Below are 17,104 nucleotides of genomic sequence, written 5' to 3'. Positions count from 1 at the left end.
AGCTCAAATCCATTGTTGTCAATGGCAGGCGTGCTGAAAGGCAAGTGCAAGGCCGTCGCGGCTGCAAGCGTTCCCAAGCACCTACTTTTTGGGCCGCAACAGCTGCATATACAGTACAGATATGTATATATATATATATATATATATATATATATACAGTAAATATATGAAGGTGAGGTTAATCAATTTAATGATCTGTCCCACAGACTATTTTACTGCTTCATCTTTTCCGTCAGAGGACATCCCAACATCCGGTTGAAAGGTCAGCCAGACTGACACGGAGAGATCAAGCAGTTATTTTACTTTGAGGGATTTACGGTGCTGGAAATCCATTTATCTTTGTTTTGACTTTCGTCATCGCAGCACGCAGGTTTTGGCCTTTGCTTAAAAAGTATTGAAAAAACAAGAGGTCCAATACAGTGGCAACACATCCACATGTTATTTCCACATAGGCTCTTCCTTCTTTAATTAAACTACATGTTAAAGAGCTTAGCGCGAGTTAAGAAACATGAAGCTGATGAATAAACAGACCTATTTCATTACCGTAGAGGAAATGTGGATGTTTCTGTCTGAATTAGAGCTGAAATGTGTCGTTGTTGGTATGATTTTTTTAATCTCACATCATCATAAACTGAATCCTGTCCTGTTTTTAAACTGTTATTCAGACAAACTGATTAGAGCTGCAGTGATTAATCGATTAGTTGTCAACTATTAAATTAATCAACAACTATTTTGTTAATCGATTTATTGATTTGAGTAATTTGTTAAGAAAAGAAAGTAAAAATTCTCTGATTGCAGCTTCTTAAATGTGAATATTTTCAGGTTTCTTTCCTCCTCTATGACAGTAAACTGAATATCTTTGAGTTGTGGACAAAACAAGACATTTGAGGACGTCATCTTGGGCTTTGTGCATTTTATAGACCAAACAACTAATCGATTAATCGAGAAAATAATCGACAGATTCATCGACAATGAAAATAATCGTTAGTTGCACCCCTAAAAGTGATTATGCGGAAGATGAAGAACTTGTGATAGGCATCTTTGCTTGTTTTTCTTTTTTACATTTTCTAGACTAATTCATTGAAAATCATCAATTGATTAGTCAATAATGATAATAATTTGCTGAACATAATAAGAGCTAATACTGTGATTAACACTCCAAAGTGAAAGACGCAGCCTCTCTTTAATCCCTCTCTATGTACAAGTGGGACAGATGATGAGTCATTATTCATCATCCTTCCCCATATCAAAGAAACTGGCCTGAAGCAAATAACAACACACTTTAAAAAAAAGCAGAGTAGCTTGTTTAACATTAACACGTCTTTGAGCTGATTAGAGGTCAGCGACTGAAGCTGTGAAACCGGGAGATTTTCTAAATACTTACTGCAGTTTAAAGATGTTGCTGAGCTCAGGACGAGGACACAGACTGTCCAAAAAGCTCCTGTAAACTTCAAGCGTGAAGTCCTCCAGTTTGATACTGTCACCCTGTCAGATATATAGGACATGGACATTAACCACTTTATTTTAATTAGCCAGAACTGGAACTGCCAGCGTCAAAGACACTGCATCAGCATCTCTCTGTGTTTTATCCTCTTCCTACTCTGCTGTAAAAAAAAAAATTCTTTTAAAACCTTGAAAATAATCAAACATTTCTCCTCATCTTTGATTTATTTCCCAACTCTTCTCCATTAAAAAGAAGCTCTCTGTGCTCACAGGAATATTAAATGTGAGATTCGGTGCGAGTAGGGAATCTGACTTCTTCTGCTTTTCACTGGTTGCTTCAAAACTTGATGACCCAGATATATTTGAGCTCATTCCACCCCTCCGTGCTCTGAGTCATTCTGGACAAAAAGCATCAGATAAACGCCTCAACAGAGACATGAAGGATAGACTTTAAAAAGACTGTGTGTCTTATGTGTAGTTATCCAAAGGGAAGGCTTTTCATGGCATTTTTAAACTATAAACTCTCATGTATTTCCACTGTTTACTGCCACTAATATTAACACAAGCGTATTTGAAGTGTTTACCCGTCCGTATGGCAGTCGGCAGCTCTCCAGGGAGTTCTCTACTCTCTTTCTGTCTGACGAAAACAGTCGAACGATGCTGTAATAGACAATGACATCACAACGTTATCACCTCACCCTGAACCACAACATGTCACCAACACGAAACCTACAGTTTGGCTTCTTAGAATATCTCCTCCCTTTAATTAACTACTCCAAATTTGCTCCTCTAAAGCCATGGGCACACTACCAACGTCAGGAGCGCTTGGCGTCTGCGTCGCATGGTGGCTGCGTGATGCAGCAGTCCGGTGTTCACACTAGACGTGTGTTGGCTGCGTGTCGGCTGTGTTTCTGCTGCTATTACTTTATTCAATTAGATTTGATCTCATTTTAAGGTGTATTGGTGTTGGATGTGTTGTTTAAGCTACTGGATGCCTAAATTTCCTTCGGGATCAATAAAGTATCTATCTATCTATTAACCCAACATCTACCTCCGGTACCGGGCCGTTGATTGGTCCTCGTACACACACTTTTTAAATGACAGGTATCAAGTATTTTCAAATCAAAAGGCTCAAGTCCATCTGACGTCTTGAGTCATTGGTGTTAAAGTCCAAGTTGAGTCTTTTTTTATTTTGTCAAGTTGAGTCTAAAGTCATCGTCATTGTGACTCGAGTCCACACCTCTGCCTCCAGGTCTCCCAAAATGTCCCTTCAACAAATTCTACCCCGACAACATGAATGTCCTCAACATCCCCTAAACTCTCTCCTTCAACTCCCCGAACTTTCAAATTTTTCTCATAACTTCACCTCTCCTCCACTCGACTTCCAAGATACATCAACTGACCTTAATTCTGCTTTGCTTCTAAAGTACAGCTTTCCTTCATAACTGTATTATCCCATCTCCTGCTCTGGCAGCGGTTGATTACCAGGTCAGTGCTGAATTAAGCACCTTCATGGATCCTGTCCCTGTTTTTGCTTTCCCAAGTGCACATGGAATTAAGTTTATTTTTGGAAGCAAGGGACAGGAAAGAGCAAAGTTTCAGTTTGTGCGTGTCTCTACAGATTTCGTCGGGCTATTTTCTCACATCCTCTCTGCACCAGCTACTGTAACGTGTGCCTCAAAGTTAACACAGAAACCATTGATTAAAGATTAGGAGGGTAATAATAATCAAGAACTCACTTCTTGACAGGAATTTTCCCCTCTGCGTTCGGCTGGAGAGTTAACCGAACATACCTGAAACAAAGAACAGAGAACAGAGAACAAGTTCAGATATGAATGTCACAACGTGCAAAATTACCGTGAACATAGACGTCAATGAATCTTCTTCAATCCCCCCACCTACAGTTCAGACAGACAGCAACATTATGCTGGAGGTGTTGAGCAAAGATATCTCACTTTATCAGACAGAGGTCTGCAGGGTAACACATCCTTTTAGTGTCCTTGTTGCAAAGACATTGAAGAATGAAGTGATATTTCTATTTGATACGGGGCAACGTTACGTTATCTTCTGATGGAGGTCACAAACAGATCCAAATTATTCCGATCACATATTTAAAACAGAGCTACATGCAGATGGGAACAATATCAATGTTGGATGCTAAAAAATTAAAATGGTAGGTAAATACTTCCGAGAGAATTTGGTCCAGCCTCGTTCAAAATGCAGATTTCACCAAAGTAACCGCCACTTGTTTAGCACCATATACATAAGAATGAGATATTATATGCCTTTATGCTTATTGGAACCAACAGTGCAGCTACGGAGCGGTGTATGACAACAGTCTGTTAATCCTGATGATCCAAATTTACTTGAAATCTGAAGTAACTTGATGAGTTTATATAAGATTTTAAAAAAGGTCTCATTAAAAATGTTTTAAAAAATTTTTTTTTTTAAATACCTTTCAAGGATATGACTTGTATTATGCTATATTTTTGTCATTACTAACAAATCCTATGAAAACCAACAATGCATTAGTTCCTGCTGAAGATGTAAATCTTTAAAACGGGTTACAAATATATATCTTTATTACCTCCGCCAAGGCTGAAGGCCTAGGAAGGAGGTTATGTTTTCACCGTTTTCAGCTTTCAGCGTTGGTTTGTTGGTTTGTTGGTTTGTTGGTTTGTCTGTTAGCAGGATTACTCAAAAAGTTCACTATGGATTTGAATGACATTATTTGGAGGATGTGACACAATGAACAAACCATTAGATTTTGGTGGCGATCCAGATCATGATCCGGATTCAGGAATATTTTTAAGGATTCCAATCAGCCAGAACATTAAGACCACAGGGTGCAGTGTAACTGATGAGGTGTTGATGACGCGTGACCCCGCCTCCTTCTGAGAGCAGAGAGATACATGTGTGGATGTGTGTGCGGGAACTGCTGGCCGTCCGCGGTCAGAAAGAACAAAGCGTTAGATGACGGGATGAGGGATAACGTAGTGTAACGTTATTCAGACATAACAAGGCTGCTGGATGAGAGAGGCATCCGCCGATACGTTACACGGAAACACACCGTGTTAATAACAAGCCGACCACCTCACGGTACCGCCAGCTGTGAGCTGTGATCTGTTTTTAAAGTCACGCGTTGGCGGAGGTCTGTGCTCTCCGAATGCCATTCTAGTTGTTGAAACTAGAAATACCACCTCGTGGTTGTAGGTCTCCGCCAACCAGTCAAGTTGCAGCACACATCCATGTTTGTCCAAAATATCATCACTTCATCATTTTATCCTGTTAGACATTTGTGTGAAATTGTTATAATTAGCATAAGAATTTTTGAGTTATGGGCAAAAAAACGTGTTTTGTGAGGTCACAGTGACCTTTGACTTTGACCACCAAAATCGAATCAGTTCATTCTCTTAAATCCAAGTGGATGTTTGTTACTGAGATATCTCGTTCACAAGAACGGGACGGACGAACAACCTGAAAACATGATGCCTCCCTCTTTGCTGGGGATTATTTTCAGCTGCGGATTAACACAAAATTTAATCTACTGTACATCTAGTGAGTATTTACAGCAGCAGGACGGTGTACGTGGGACTGAGTCAAAATAAAGTACAGTGTTGATGGTGATGAAGGAACATGTCACCCAGAGCAACAGTGTGACTCACTGATGTGTTTTTAACAAGTATTGGACAACAATGGAGCTCTACGGCACAGAGGAAAAAGGACACACAGACACAGAACAAGTAAATAGACTGAAGATAAAGTGTGCTCAAAGTGTGTGTGAGTGTGTATGTGTGTGTGTGTGTGTGTGTGTGTGTGTGTGTGTGTGTGTGTGTGTGTGTGTGTGTGTGTGTACTCACGCTTTCAACAGGCTGTGGTCTCTGTTGAGATTGAGGCTCAGCAGGTTGGAAGCCAGAGCAAACACTTCCTCACACCACGCCTACAGAAACAAGACACTCCATCATCATCATCATCATCATCGTCATCATCATCATCAGTGATTTGGGTATACCTTGGCTTCTTCCTCCTGTGAAGCGATGAAGTTGAGCTGGTTGACATTCGCAGGGTCTGAGGCGGTAACCACGGTAACCATTCGGTTCTCAAGCCGGCCAACCAGGTTCCCAATATCCAGCAGCTCCCGCAGCTTGGCCTCCTATTGGACGACACGGTATAATAAAAAGTTGTCGTGGGAGATGCAGGAGATGCACAGAGGAGACGGATGAAGAAATGAGTGAAATATCAGGTGGTTAAACATTAAAAAAAAATCATGTTAAAACTGCTGTTTGTTAGAAGGCAGAACTCAGTCACGACGCGGCGATGTGTTAAATATGTTGTTTACCATGCTAATGGCACACGTGGTGTTTTGCTTCTTGGCTGCGGAGGCTGTCAGTTTAAGTTGGCACAAGTGGCATGTGCCATTTCATGTGGGAATACTGCTGATCCCGAGCAAACTGCCAACGTGTTGGTTCTGGAGCGCATACAGGATTGTCTCTACGCTATCCAATACGCTCAATACACAAAATGTATTTAGTCATGAATGTACAAAACAATCTCAGGCTCCTTTGATCCAATAATATGTAATAAAATACTAAAGTATAACGTAGTGAATGCCCCAAATATCATCATGAAACAACAATGAATAAAAGTAAAAAATAATAAGCCGGTCTTTGTATTTCACTTTTATTAGTGGACATAATTCCAACTAATTGACTCCATCTTTCCAGTGTAACTTATGTATTTCTTTAAGAATTTGGGCGTCATCACAATAAGTTTGAAGGGCGGGTCCATCTGCGTTCTTTTCTGTGATTTTCAACGCTAGCACTACGAGTCAACGTTAGCTGTAAGTGGGGCCGATGTTACTCCCGTGTTCTGACAGGTAAAATTACTGTTTTTGTTAATGGAGTCTGGTGGCTTTGAAGAGAGCGATATAACGTCAGTTCCCCGTCAGAAAGGGTTGTCTGATGGCGAGGTGAAGCGGTTGTGGACGGGAGCAGCAGAAAAACATATTTTAGCCACCTAAAAAAAAATCAATATCAGTTTAAGTGTACGCTATATTAAGAATATTTTTACCGCTTTACCTCACTGTCAGACAGCCCCTTTCCGACGAGGAACTGAGGTCGTTATCTATGCTCTCTTTAAAGCCACCAGACTCCATTCACAAAACCAGTAATTTTATCTCGCAGAACACAGGAGTTGCTGTTCTAACGCTGCATCGATCGGTTAGTTTGTTTGTGTTATTGTGTGACTGGTATATACTGTATATATACAGGTATATATAGCAGCATCATCATGCAGAAACCTACGTCAGGTATTGGATAAAAACACCATTTTGATGCTAAAATATACGTACTTTGACCAAAATGTGAATGTCCAGATTTGAAAACATAATGGAGCCACCCTTTAATACCCTCCTCTGCCCAAACTGAAAAGACTTAGTTGGGAGGAATCCTCCAGTTTTTGAGGAGCCTCTCTTCTGCTACAACATGCGACGAAACAATATGAACATCAATATCTGGATGAAGTAACAGAGGGGAGAAGATAATTGTAAATTTGAGAAGCAGCCACTGTAATCACGATTAAAAGCTGGATAGTGGTGTTAATACGGCCGCCACTGAACTATATATATCATATTCTTTGTTATTTATAGAGAGCTTTTCAAGTAACATACCCAAAGAGCCTTCCAGAGGTAGGAAGATAAAATATAATGACAGGACATCAAAGCATTAAATAAAACATTACGAAAGTAGAAAAATAGAAATAAAAGTAAAAATCTCACAGTAAAAGAATAAAACATAGAGAGGGAATAGATGCAGAGAAAAGCTCATTATAAAAATAATAATAACACAAAGAAGTGCTAATCAGAGAGGTGATGGTACCTTGGGTGTTTTGGTGCTTCTCCCCGTTCTGACATCTTTTACGAGGGTGAGGTCCAACAACTCTGTCTCCTACAGAAAACACACACACACACGCACGCGCACGCACGCACGCACGCACGCACGCACGCACGCACGCACGCACGCACGCACGCACGCACGCACGCACGCACACACACACACACACACACACACACACACACACACACACACACACACACACACACACACACACACACACACACACACATACATACAGTCAGCTGGAGCTAATGCTTCATCCTGTTTCCTGCTAATTAAACCCACCTGGAGAGAAAGGGTGTGTGTGTGTGTGTTTGTGACAATCGATGATCACATGCTGTCTGTTTGCTTTTGCAAACGTGTGTTTGCCACAGAGCTGATTTTCTGTAATGATCTAAAACCCAATGGAAACATCCGATTGGCTTTTTGTTGAGGGAACCCGGGTGATGCCAACTTCCTGGTTGGTCTACAACAATACGTCATCCTGCAGCGCGCTATAGAGAGGTGAAGCCCCGCCCCTTCCCGCGGACCATGGGACCTTATCTCGGAAAAAATCCGAACGATAGTCAACGGCAAGACACAAACATTTTTTTTATGCTGTTGAATTGCTCCATGACATCTGATGTTTGCCAATTCAAAACGTAATTTTGGAATCAAGAAAGTCTCAGTTTGTTGTAAAACTCTATCAGACTGTGAAAATACGTAATTAGAAAGACGACACACCCAAAAGTAGCGTAAGTGACAACTCTCTCTCTGAAGCTATGATGTTTGTGTGTTTCCTACTGCGATGAACTCACACCAGCAACATGTCTGATCTTTCTTTCTCTTCCCGGCTGATAAAGAGACCAGGAGTCTCTGATAAAACACATCCGGTCAGATAACGGCTACATCTGTGTGTGGAACATAGCTAAGTTATCTAGCTAGTGTTGGTGACGTATGTTGTGTGAGACGAGAGATGTAGTTCACTGAGCGGTTTCACACTAAACTAAAGGATACTACGACGAACTGAGACTTTCTGGACTTGCAAAATGATGTTTTAAATTGATAAACATCAGATATGTGATTCATGCCGGAATTCAAACGGGATCAAAAATGATTTGTCTCTTGCCGTTGACTACTATCAACCAAAATCAGGTCCCATGGGGTCCACCTGAAGGGGAGGGACGTCGCCTCTCTATAGCGAACGTACGAAAAGAACGGATAATGTAGCATCAGCACCACTCTGCCATTTTCTATATCAGGATATCTGGTGTTGTATTAGCACATTTCTTTCCAAAGAGAAGCTGTGTTCACATCCATCTTTAAAGTTTGTTTGTAGTCAGTTTAACCCGTGGTTAGTGACGTTGTTGTTATGGATGCAGCTATCGGCTGGATAGGAACTAATGACCACGGCTCTTGTATATTTCAACTAATATGTAATTAGTAAAATATTAAAATGGAAAATTATTCACTAAATATCTGGAGAGTCTCATTTAAAATGGAGATTTCACTAAAGTAGCAACCTGCACTCTTCAAGTGTCAATTAATTCAGATGAGGAGTGCATCAAATAAAAAGGGGTAAGGTAACCCAAGGCCCAGGTTTGATGACTTGAGGACTGAATTTTGATGAGTCAAATTTGGACTTTCAATCAATTAACTAAATGTGTTCCTCATCATCTGGCTCCTTAACAACATAGGCCTCCAGGTAGAGACAATACGGTGCATGTGTCTGTGTGCTCAACCTTGTTTTGGTCGGTCCAGTAGAGGTAAAATCCATGTGGATCTACGTGGAGAACCACCGGATTCACGGTGGACAGATCCTAGAGAGGAGGACAGGTAGAAGAAAAAAATCATGACAACAGCAAACAGCTTTCAAATTGCAAACATATCCTACACTTTATAATGCACTCAAACATTCCCACAATATAACATAAAGCATTGGTGCCCGTAGAAAGTACGACTTTATGCTGTATATCTCATCTCACAATGGAGCGGCTCACTGTTCACTGAAGAAAAGGCAGAATTACTATTATGCAACACATTATCGGTGATGAGTGATTTTCGGACAAAAAAAAAAAAAAAAAATCTCACTAAAGTTCAGTTCAGTTGTCATGACATCCAACTATTGTCCCAGTTGCCATAGTAACCCACCATGCCAGTTTGTAATTGGCTCCAGGTGGAATCAGGCAGTGCAGCTGTCCTGATGTTTATGCTGTTTGAAAAGCTTTTGCACTTTTATATAAAGCAGAGCCTTCAGAGGACCGGTTCATGTGGATATCAGGGATGCACCGACGAGACTTTTTCAGTCCCGATAGCGATACCTGGGCCGATACCGAATACCGATACCGAGTACCAATCCCATACCAGCGTTAAATTAATCAGCTGTATGTCTCACTGTGTGGAAGAGACTGGGATCATTATTTTATGTGCAAGGCAACATCAGGACATCGCTTTTCTAACTTTGTAAAACAAAATATAAGAAATAGATAGAAATAAATTTAGTGAATTGTTATTTATCATTAAAATACAAATTTATACATCAACAACTTGCCAAAAAAATCATAAAACCGCGTCCGTAATCCGGTTGGAACGTAATTGAGGATGCGATTTAGTTCTATGGGAACTTCATTTTGGAGGAGACAGAGTTGCGGTGTCTGTATCTACAGAGACTCTACCGTCTGCCATGTAGTTTCTTATTTTGCTGGGTTCGGGACGTTTCTGGGTGTCAACCTCTATAAAAACGTAGCGACCACGTGCCAGATCGTAAGCACGCCTTTAAGAGGAAGCTACGAAAATGGCAGACACAGCGCTGAAAAAATGTAAAGATAGCGAGGCGAAACGCCAAGCGGATAAAGCTTGTTCAAAAAGAAGATTGAATCTGGGGCTGGCTTTCACCCGCTGGCGAGCACCCTAACCACAGACACTAGGACACGAAGACAGTAGGAACCGGGGATCGAACCACAAACTCTGCGTTTAAAGGACGTCCTGCACTACCCACTGAACTAAAGCCGCCCAGCAACCTACAACTGCAACCGATAAATCCTACTCATTGTGCTTTTATCTTTATCTTTGCAGCCAAATTGAAGTCAAAATGAACGATTGACAAGAAGGCAATAATTAAGACACCTACAGCTACTTTTTTTAAACAACAAATAAATAAACACATACATAATGGAGCAAAGATGCATGATTTTGAGAAGTTTAGTAAAAATCTAATTAGCACCAAAGTCCACTGTGTCAGTTAAACAAGTATTTTATTGTAATGGTTTCAGTAGCTTTACCTAAAGTCAGAGGTCGGATAGAAGTGGCTTAATTTTAGAGACACTGGTGGAAACGCTTTGGACTGAAAATGTTGGCCAGAATCAAATAGCGTCCAACTTTCAGCTAATCCAAAATGAGATGTCTAAAATCAAAGATTAAAAGACTTCATGTGATAGGTCAAATATAGCTTGAATTCAGCAACTTAAGCTGCATATAAGCAACACTGTAGTCAAAATAAACAGTGTGCTTTATGATATTCAGGGCTACAGAACAGGATGCATCCAGGAAGGAGCTCATCTGTGCTCTAAAACACAACAAAGCAAACAAACATTATCTGATTAATGCTGAAAATTAACTTAAATCAAACAGCAAAGGTGATGAGGCATCATGTGTCATATTTGTGCCATGCATAACCTGATCAACATTTGGTGAAATATGCATTTTTTATTAATTTGACACCAACATATAGATGGATACCATAATAATAATAATAAATTAAAAACAAAGACTTCATATCTAAATGACAGAATAGGTCATTTCTATTGCATTTTTCGGATCCTCTGAGTTTATGGTTGAGTACTTAACTGAGTTTGAAGACAGATTATTATCATGAGAAATTAATAACTGTTAAGGTAATCAGACTAACACACTGTGTTAAGGTTATGGCAAGATTGTTGTCATAATTATCAGAGAACAGTGTTGACTACTGAATGAAGAAGGGATGTGAGCCCGGGTCTCTTCGAACCGCCACATCTTTATTTTTCACTGTGCGATAAGATTCTGCATTTTGGCACTGATTATAAATAAACAAATAAACAAATAAATAAATAAATAAACAAATAAACAAATAAATAAATAAATAAACAAATAAACAAACAAACAAATAAATAAATAAATAAATAAATAAATAAATAAATAAATATAGTGTTTTAATGTTTTAAACTGTTAGAACAGGGTAGGTGACAGTGTCAGTAAATCATTACAGGTTTCAGCTTTAGGGAAGAGCTCATAAAAGGCTGTTTCTACTGTTTAGAGAAATAAATTTGGTTTTTCAACTAAATTTGAGATTATTCAGAAATTAGAAATATATCTACTGAGTGTAAAAAGCTCACGAAAAAGTTGAAAAACATTTGAACTCTTGTGGGAAAACAGAAAATATTTGTATAGATGTCGGTGCTTATAAAGTTTTGTGTATTATTTTGCATGTGTTCAGAAAAGGTCGTGCATTCTGCTGTCGGATTCGGCGTTTTCCTCACAAATAGTGCAGCCGACATTCAACAGAATAAAAACTAGAAGGAAGAAGCTCAGAAGATGGTTAACTAGATCCCCTGGTTGTCACCCGTTGGCATAGCAACCAATTCTATTTTTCATAAAGCCCAGCTGTACATGTTCAGAAAATATTCAAATATCAAAACATACACACACACAAACACACACACAGTTGGTTCAACCACTGCAGAGATTCAACAGATTAGTTTTTCCATAAGTAACATTCATGATATTATATTACATGGCTCAATGCATTGATTTACACACACACACACACACACACGCACACCCACACACACACACACACACACACACACACACACACACGAACCATCCATCCCTTCTCATACACATCAGATCTGTTTAGGTGGTGGTAGCCATGCCAGTTACCATGGCAACCGGACAGCACGTTTCTCATTGTCAAGGCTCCGTACTTCGGCATACCAACACACACTTACATACACCCACACACACACAATCACACACACACACACACACACACACACACACACCTACAATTATGTGTTTGACTGTGCACATTGGAGGAGCTCTGCATGTTTTATACATATTTAAATGCACACACACACACACACACACACACACACACATTGTAAATGCATACTAATGGTTTTGATTCCAACAGGTGGCAATAAAGAAACTGACCACAATAGCGTCTCACACGCACACACACACACACACTGCCACTCTCCTGTCTGTCTTGCTGGCGTCTAATCCACAGGTACTTACTGCCAAAGCTCAATCAACAGATGAATAGTAAACACATCTGACAACATGGCACATCTTCTCCTCTTCCTCCTCCTTTTCTCTCGCTCCATTTCAATTCAATTCATAATAATGATACTATTCTGACAAAATATATGCAACATATTACAGAAATAAACCCCAAAATGTAATGAGATTAAAAAGCAGAAAACATTTTGTTGCATTAAGTACTTCAGTGTCCTTACCTCGTCCCATTTAACGAACTTGCTTCCGGTCGTCAGCGTGTGAGAGACGGAGGGAGGCTGGAGTTTCAATGCATGGACCCCCGGCTGAGCGCTCGCCATGGCTTCACACACACACACCAACACACAAACTGGAAGATGCTCAGGCTCTCGGATGGACACTTGGATGCCGCATCTCTGTCATGTCGGAGCCCAAACTCCTCAGAAGTCAGGCAGAGACGCTCATCTGCAGCGGCATCCTTCTCCTTTGCTCAGATTCTGTCCTGTCACTTGTTTTCACTATTATTTTAATTTGTCCTTCTCTTGTGTCTCCTCTCTCTCTTGTCTTTTCTTATCCCTCCCTCCCTCTGTTTGTCTCCCCCTCTCTCCTCTATTGGTGCTGCATCTCACAGAGAGACAGACTGAAACAGATGCCTTCGTGGGAGACAGGATATGTGTGTGCGTGCGTGCACTGCCTCCACAAATTGACTCATCGGCGACATGCGCACAAACCGCAGCTTCCCACAGATGGGGGAGGGATAAGAGAAGGGGAGAGCGACAGGGAGAGATAGAGAGAGAAAAGAAAGAAAGAAGAGAGTGGGAGAGATGGAGAGGAATGAAAAGAGAAGAAGAGGAAGGAGGGAAAACAAGAGCTATAGTGGGAGAAAAAAATGGAAAGAGAGTGGGCGGTTTAGAGGAGGGTGATAACAAGCCAAACCAGGATTACGGTCAAACGAGGCCACTTTTACATGCACTACATTACCAAAAGTATGTGGACACAGAACATTACATCCATATGTGTGATTCTCCTTCCTAAAGCATGCATGGGCATCAATCTGCTGCTGTTGCTGCTGCTGTAACAGCCTCCACTCTTCTAGCTCCAGACTCTCCATCAGATTTTGGGAGCTGGCTGCAGGGATTTACTCTTGGCCAGCATTAGGAGAGATTTGGCACCGATATTGGGAGATAAGGCCTGGCTTGCAGTCAGCGTTGGCATAGGGTGGAGTTGAGGTCAGGGCTCTGCAGGCCAGTGAAGTTCTTCCACGCTAAACTGGGGAAATGGTTTTTCATCTCTTTTAGTGGGGATGATACTAATGATGCTTCGTTTTGGGTATTGATACGATAGCGTCAATATGTTATGCAACAACACTGATGATATTCCACCTTCTTCTAACTAAGGCTGGGTATTGTTTGTTTTTTCTAATGCAATACTTCTGTACTAAAACCAAAACAATACTTTTTTTCTTAAGACATTTATATCCTTTTCTGGAAACCCCTTTTTTCATTTGTCAGGAGAACTTCTCAAATGTTAAATGTGGTTTAAACACAAGCAGACATACAAGAACTTTGACTACATACAAAAATCTAAAAGCAACACGTTCTCACTCCCATCTCGAGGTGTTAGTTCAGAAAATTCACACAATAAACATTTAATATTAAAAAACTGTCTTGTGTTTTTAACATGCAGCCGATTAAGTGATCTACAGAGAATAGTAAAATTTAATATTTATGCTTGGCAAAATGAACAGACATCCTTAATTGATTTGTTTGGGAAGATGATTCACTCCTGAGGGGAAAAACTGAACTGAACAAACTGAATTTCTTGTGTTGTTTATTGCTGAATCCTTGAAAAGTGGTGTGTTTTTTGTTGAACTCTGGACTAGAGTTGCAAAGATTAATTGATTAGTTGTCAACTATTAAATTAATCGCCAACTATTTTGATAATCGATTAAACGTTTTGAGTAAATCTTCTGATTCAAGCTTCTTAAATGTGATTATTTTCTGGTTTATTTTAATTTTAATATCTTTGAGTTGTGGACAAAACAAGACATTTGAGGACGTCATGTTTGGCTTTGAGAAACACTGATCAACTAATCCATTAATCAAGAAAATAATTGACAGGTTAATCGACAATGAAAATAATCGTGAGTTGTATCCCGACTCTGGACTCTTTATTATTGGCGAATATTATTGGGACTTGCGTTTGATTTTGTAAAGGACATTTTCTTTTGTTGTTTGTGGCTTTACATTGTACCTCCAATACACTGACATATTTCACTGTGTTTGCATTGTTGCTCTGATTATTGCTTTAGTATTTGTGCGCATTTGGTCTAATGGTTCAGTTTTAAAGCTAGAGTGAAGATACCGGTATCATATGAAACTAAAAAACTAAAGAATCCATCGGTACCAACCATGTCATACTAGCTTGTCGCGAAGGAGGATAAATAACGCTCAAAACTTACGCTAAATGTTGGCGAGGAAAAACTGTCATGTTCATTTTCAAAGGGGTCCCTTGACCTCTGACCTCTAGATCAGTGAATGTAAATGGGTTCTATGGGTACCCACGAGTCTCCCCTTTACAGACATGCCCACTTTATGATAATCACATGCAGTTTGGGGCAAGTCAGCACACTGACACACTGACAGCTGTTGTTGCCTGTGGGGCTGCAGTTTGCCATGTTATGATTGGAGCATATTGTTTTATGCTAAATGCAGTACCTGTGAGGGTTTCTGGATCAATATCTGTCATTGATCTGTGTTGTTCATTGATTTACAATAATAAATATATACATAGATTTGCATAAAGCAACATATTTGTCCACTCCCATGTTGATAAGAGTATTAAATACTTGACAAATCTCCCTTTAAGGTACATTTTCAACAGATAAAAAATAATCATTTAATCGTGATTTAAATATTTTAACCGATAATAAAACATATCAGGTATTGCCCACCCCTTCTTTATAGACGTGGCTTTGTGTAAAGCTGAAACAAGAAAGGGTCTTCCTCAAACAGTTGACACAAAGTTGGAAGCTAATTTTATAATTTTATGCTGTAACATTATGATCATCCTTGATTGGAATTATAAGCCAATTAAAAACAACCCCCGAAAAATATGTACGAGGCTGTCCACACACTTCTGGTGACATAGTGTACTTAAAAATACACAGGCTGGAATTAGATTTTTTTTCATGTTTACAAAGACAACTAATTAGAAGAGAGGAAGGAGGAGAGTGGGCGAGACAGTGGAGATTAAATAACGGAGTATTGGAACAATATTATTATAAAAACCAAACAGTCAATGACAAACGGGCAGAAAGCAGTGACAACGTGTCTCTGCCTTTCAATACAAAATGTGAAAATTGGCAGTTTTAGTGCATGAAGAGTCCAGTAAACGAGAGAAACATGGTTTAGAGTGTGAGTGTAATGATTCAGAGGAATAAAGGACATTTAAGGACACGACCCTGTGAACGTCTGTAATATCTCCCTCTGCGTGTTGTGTTTAACAATAAGCCCTGAAGTCAAATCTCAGGAAACTCAATCTCAGTAAAAGAGAACAGCAGATAACATAGATGCAATAAAATGCATCCTCTGTGATATCACAGGGATGATGATTATGAGATAATAAGTCAAAATGTTTTATTTACTACCTCTTGATTTTGATTTAGCAAGTCTGAAACTGGACTTACGATCGCAAAATTTGAAATGTCATCTTTTAATTTAGCTGCCACATTTTCTGGAAAGAGATGTTAAATTGTGGTTTTTCATTGCATGAAGAACCACAGATTTAATTCCATTCATCTCCACTGTATTGTAGCCGATGCAGAAATGTCAGAGACCAAATAAAACCAAAGTTAACCAACAAAAACAGCATGGTTAGATGCCACTAAAAGTAAAACTAATGTTTTCTATCTGATTATATGGTTTTGATGAACTGGTTAATTATTATGTCAATAAACTGGTGAACAAATTCCCATTACAGTTTCCCAGAGACCAAGCTGATGTCTTCACATTGCTAGTTTTTTCCTACCAACAGTCCAAAACCCAAAGATATCATATTTACAGCGATATAAAACAGAGAAAAAAACATGCCAAAAGATGGAACCAGAGAATTTTTGGCGTTTTTGGTGAATGAATGTCTTAAAGGTTGACTCCATCTGCATTATCCACTCACACTAGCACTAGCTGAGTCAACGTTCACTGTGCTAAGTTTAGAAATAACTGAGGGTCGTAAGTGGGGTCGTATGTATATTGCTGTGTTCTGAGAGGTAAAATTGCTGTTTTTGTCAATGGAGTCTGGTGGCTTTGAAGAGAGAGATATAACAGCTTCAGTTTCCCGTCAGAAAGGGCTGTCTGACGGCGAAATAAGGCGGCTGTGAACTAGAGCGGCAGAAAAACGTATTTTCAGTTTAAGTGTACGCTATATTTAGAATATTTCCACCGCGTTACCTCGCCATCAGACAGCCCTTTCTGACGGGGAACTGAAGCTGTTATATCGCTCTCTTCATAGCCACCAGACTCCATTCACAAAAA

General features: G+C 39.7%; 1 protein-coding gene across 1 annotated transcript in view; it reads right to left on the bottom strand.

Moving 5' to 3' along the window:
• LOC119495891 (1-phosphatidylinositol 4,5-bisphosphate phosphodiesterase beta-1) overlaps positions 1-13,155 on the bottom strand; it is a 32,550-nt gene extending 19,395 nt beyond the window's left edge. Inside the window, exons 1-8 of the mRNA XM_037782803.1 lie at positions 12,815-13,155; positions 9,059-9,136; positions 7,320-7,388; positions 5,456-5,596; positions 5,304-5,383; positions 3,183-3,236; positions 2,028-2,103; positions 1,385-1,485 (exon numbers count right to left, since the gene is read on the bottom strand). Coding sequence (XP_037638731.1) covers positions 1,385-1,485; positions 2,028-2,103; positions 3,183-3,236; positions 5,304-5,383; positions 5,456-5,596; positions 7,320-7,388; positions 9,059-9,136; positions 12,815-12,913 — 698 coding nt within the window. The 5' untranslated portion in view covers positions 12,914-13,155. The remainder of the gene's footprint in view (positions 1-1,384; positions 1,486-2,027; positions 2,104-3,182; positions 3,237-5,303; positions 5,384-5,455; positions 5,597-7,319; positions 7,389-9,058; positions 9,137-12,814) is intronic.
• Between the last annotated feature and the right edge of the window lie 3,949 nt (positions 13,156-17,104).

The sequence above is a fragment of the Sebastes umbrosus genome, chromosome 10 (assembly GCF_015220745.1).
Source record: "Sebastes umbrosus isolate fSebUmb1 chromosome 10, fSebUmb1.pri, whole genome shotgun sequence".
Taxonomy (NCBI): Eukaryota; Metazoa; Chordata; class Actinopteri; order Perciformes; family Sebastidae; genus Sebastes; species Sebastes umbrosus.
This window is presented reverse-complemented; position numbering and strand designations above follow the sequence as displayed.